The 1,235-nt window shown below is 43.8% G+C and overlaps 1 protein-coding gene across 1 annotated transcript in view; it reads right to left on the minus strand.

The window, feature by feature from the left end:
* Nucleotides 1-60: 60 nt before the first annotated feature.
* M421DRAFT_411397 (uncharacterized protein) overlaps nucleotides 61-1,235 on the minus strand; it is a gene marked incomplete at its 5' end in the record, with an annotated part of 2,915 nt that continues 1,740 nt past the window's right edge. Inside the window, one exon of the mRNA XM_033590398.1 lies at nucleotides 61-363. Within this exon, the coding sequence (XP_033442684.1) occupies nucleotides 133-363 (231 nt within the window). The 3' untranslated portion in view covers nucleotides 61-132. The remainder of the gene's footprint in view (nucleotides 364-1,235) is intronic.

Here is a 1,235-nt window from a genome sequence, read left to right on the forward strand (position 1 = left end):
TCCTTGTCTCTCTAAAGCTGTAACAACTAAACTAGTAGATATCTAGCCTATTATAAAGCTAGCCTTGTTAAAGTTAAACATATCTTTATCTAGGATACTATACTTAGCTTTAATGTTAGCTGCTAGGCTAAACTAGCCTTGTATAATCTTAGGATCCTTACAGAGGGCTCTCTTATAGTTATATTTACAATTAAACTTTATTGTGAGCTCAGGGCGGCCTTTAACAAACGTACTGGGCCAGTTTGAGCCAACTTGGCCTATATTGCGCTCTGCGCGCAAAGAATTGGCCATATCAGCCACAGCTGCAAGCCTGGGGGGAAATCCTCGGGTGACTAGCTCAAGTATATGCTTAACAACTACGTCCTCCTCAATCTTAGTCAGATTCTTTGATTTAGGCTAGTAATCTGCTTGTGGAGTCTGTCCTGCGCGTTAGTGGCTTAGTGTTAATTAAGCGATGTTGTAGATAGCTGCAGCGCGTCGCTGAGAGAGTGTCGCGTCTTGTTTAAGAGCCTGAAGGGCAGTCTGTATCTGACGTTTATTAGAAGGTTCTATCTAGCGTTGTTGTTGAGGCATCACGTAGGAAGGTAGAGTTTGGTGGGGGCTTGGCAAAAGTGATCCACGAGCCCGGGTGATCCACGAGCCCGTGAGGTACGTTCATCGGGAAAAGTTTTTCCGTTGTCGAAATTGGGAAATCGTGGCATTGTACTGTGGGCAACAGTAGGACTTGTAGGCCTACAACAGTTATTTAATGTGCATTCAATGTCCAGCCAATTTTAAGCCAACGGCTCTAACAGTCCTAACAGCTGCAATAGCCACAATAACTCCTAATCCTACTACAATAGTAGCTCTGCTTAATAAACTATACTTTTATTATATTAATATAACGTACCCCACGGGCGAGTCGGACACACGGGCGAGTCGGACACTTTTGCCAAGACCCTACTAAACCTCACCCTATTATGGCCTAAAACACCACACTCTAGCGCTGCAAGGTGCAGTATAGCTTAGAATATTATTTAGAGACTACTTCTGTATTATTCTTACACGTTTGTGCGTTGTGCCTAGTCTAATTGCACTGTCTACAGCGTTGTTAGGAGGGCTTACCTACTTTAGCGCGCACCTGCTTCTTTAACTTCTTTCTATCACTACGTGCCCTAAACTCCTTTAGAGCTGCTATCTACTGCCCTTCCTTAACTGTAAGGGTCCCTTCCTTCTAGATTTGCTTTCTTTTGCGC

This window comes from Didymella exigua (assembly GCF_010094145.1).
Source record: "Didymella exigua CBS 183.55 unplaced genomic scaffold M421scaffold_71, whole genome shotgun sequence".
Classification (NCBI taxonomy): Eukaryota; Fungi; Ascomycota; class Dothideomycetes; order Pleosporales; family Didymellaceae; genus Didymella; species Didymella exigua.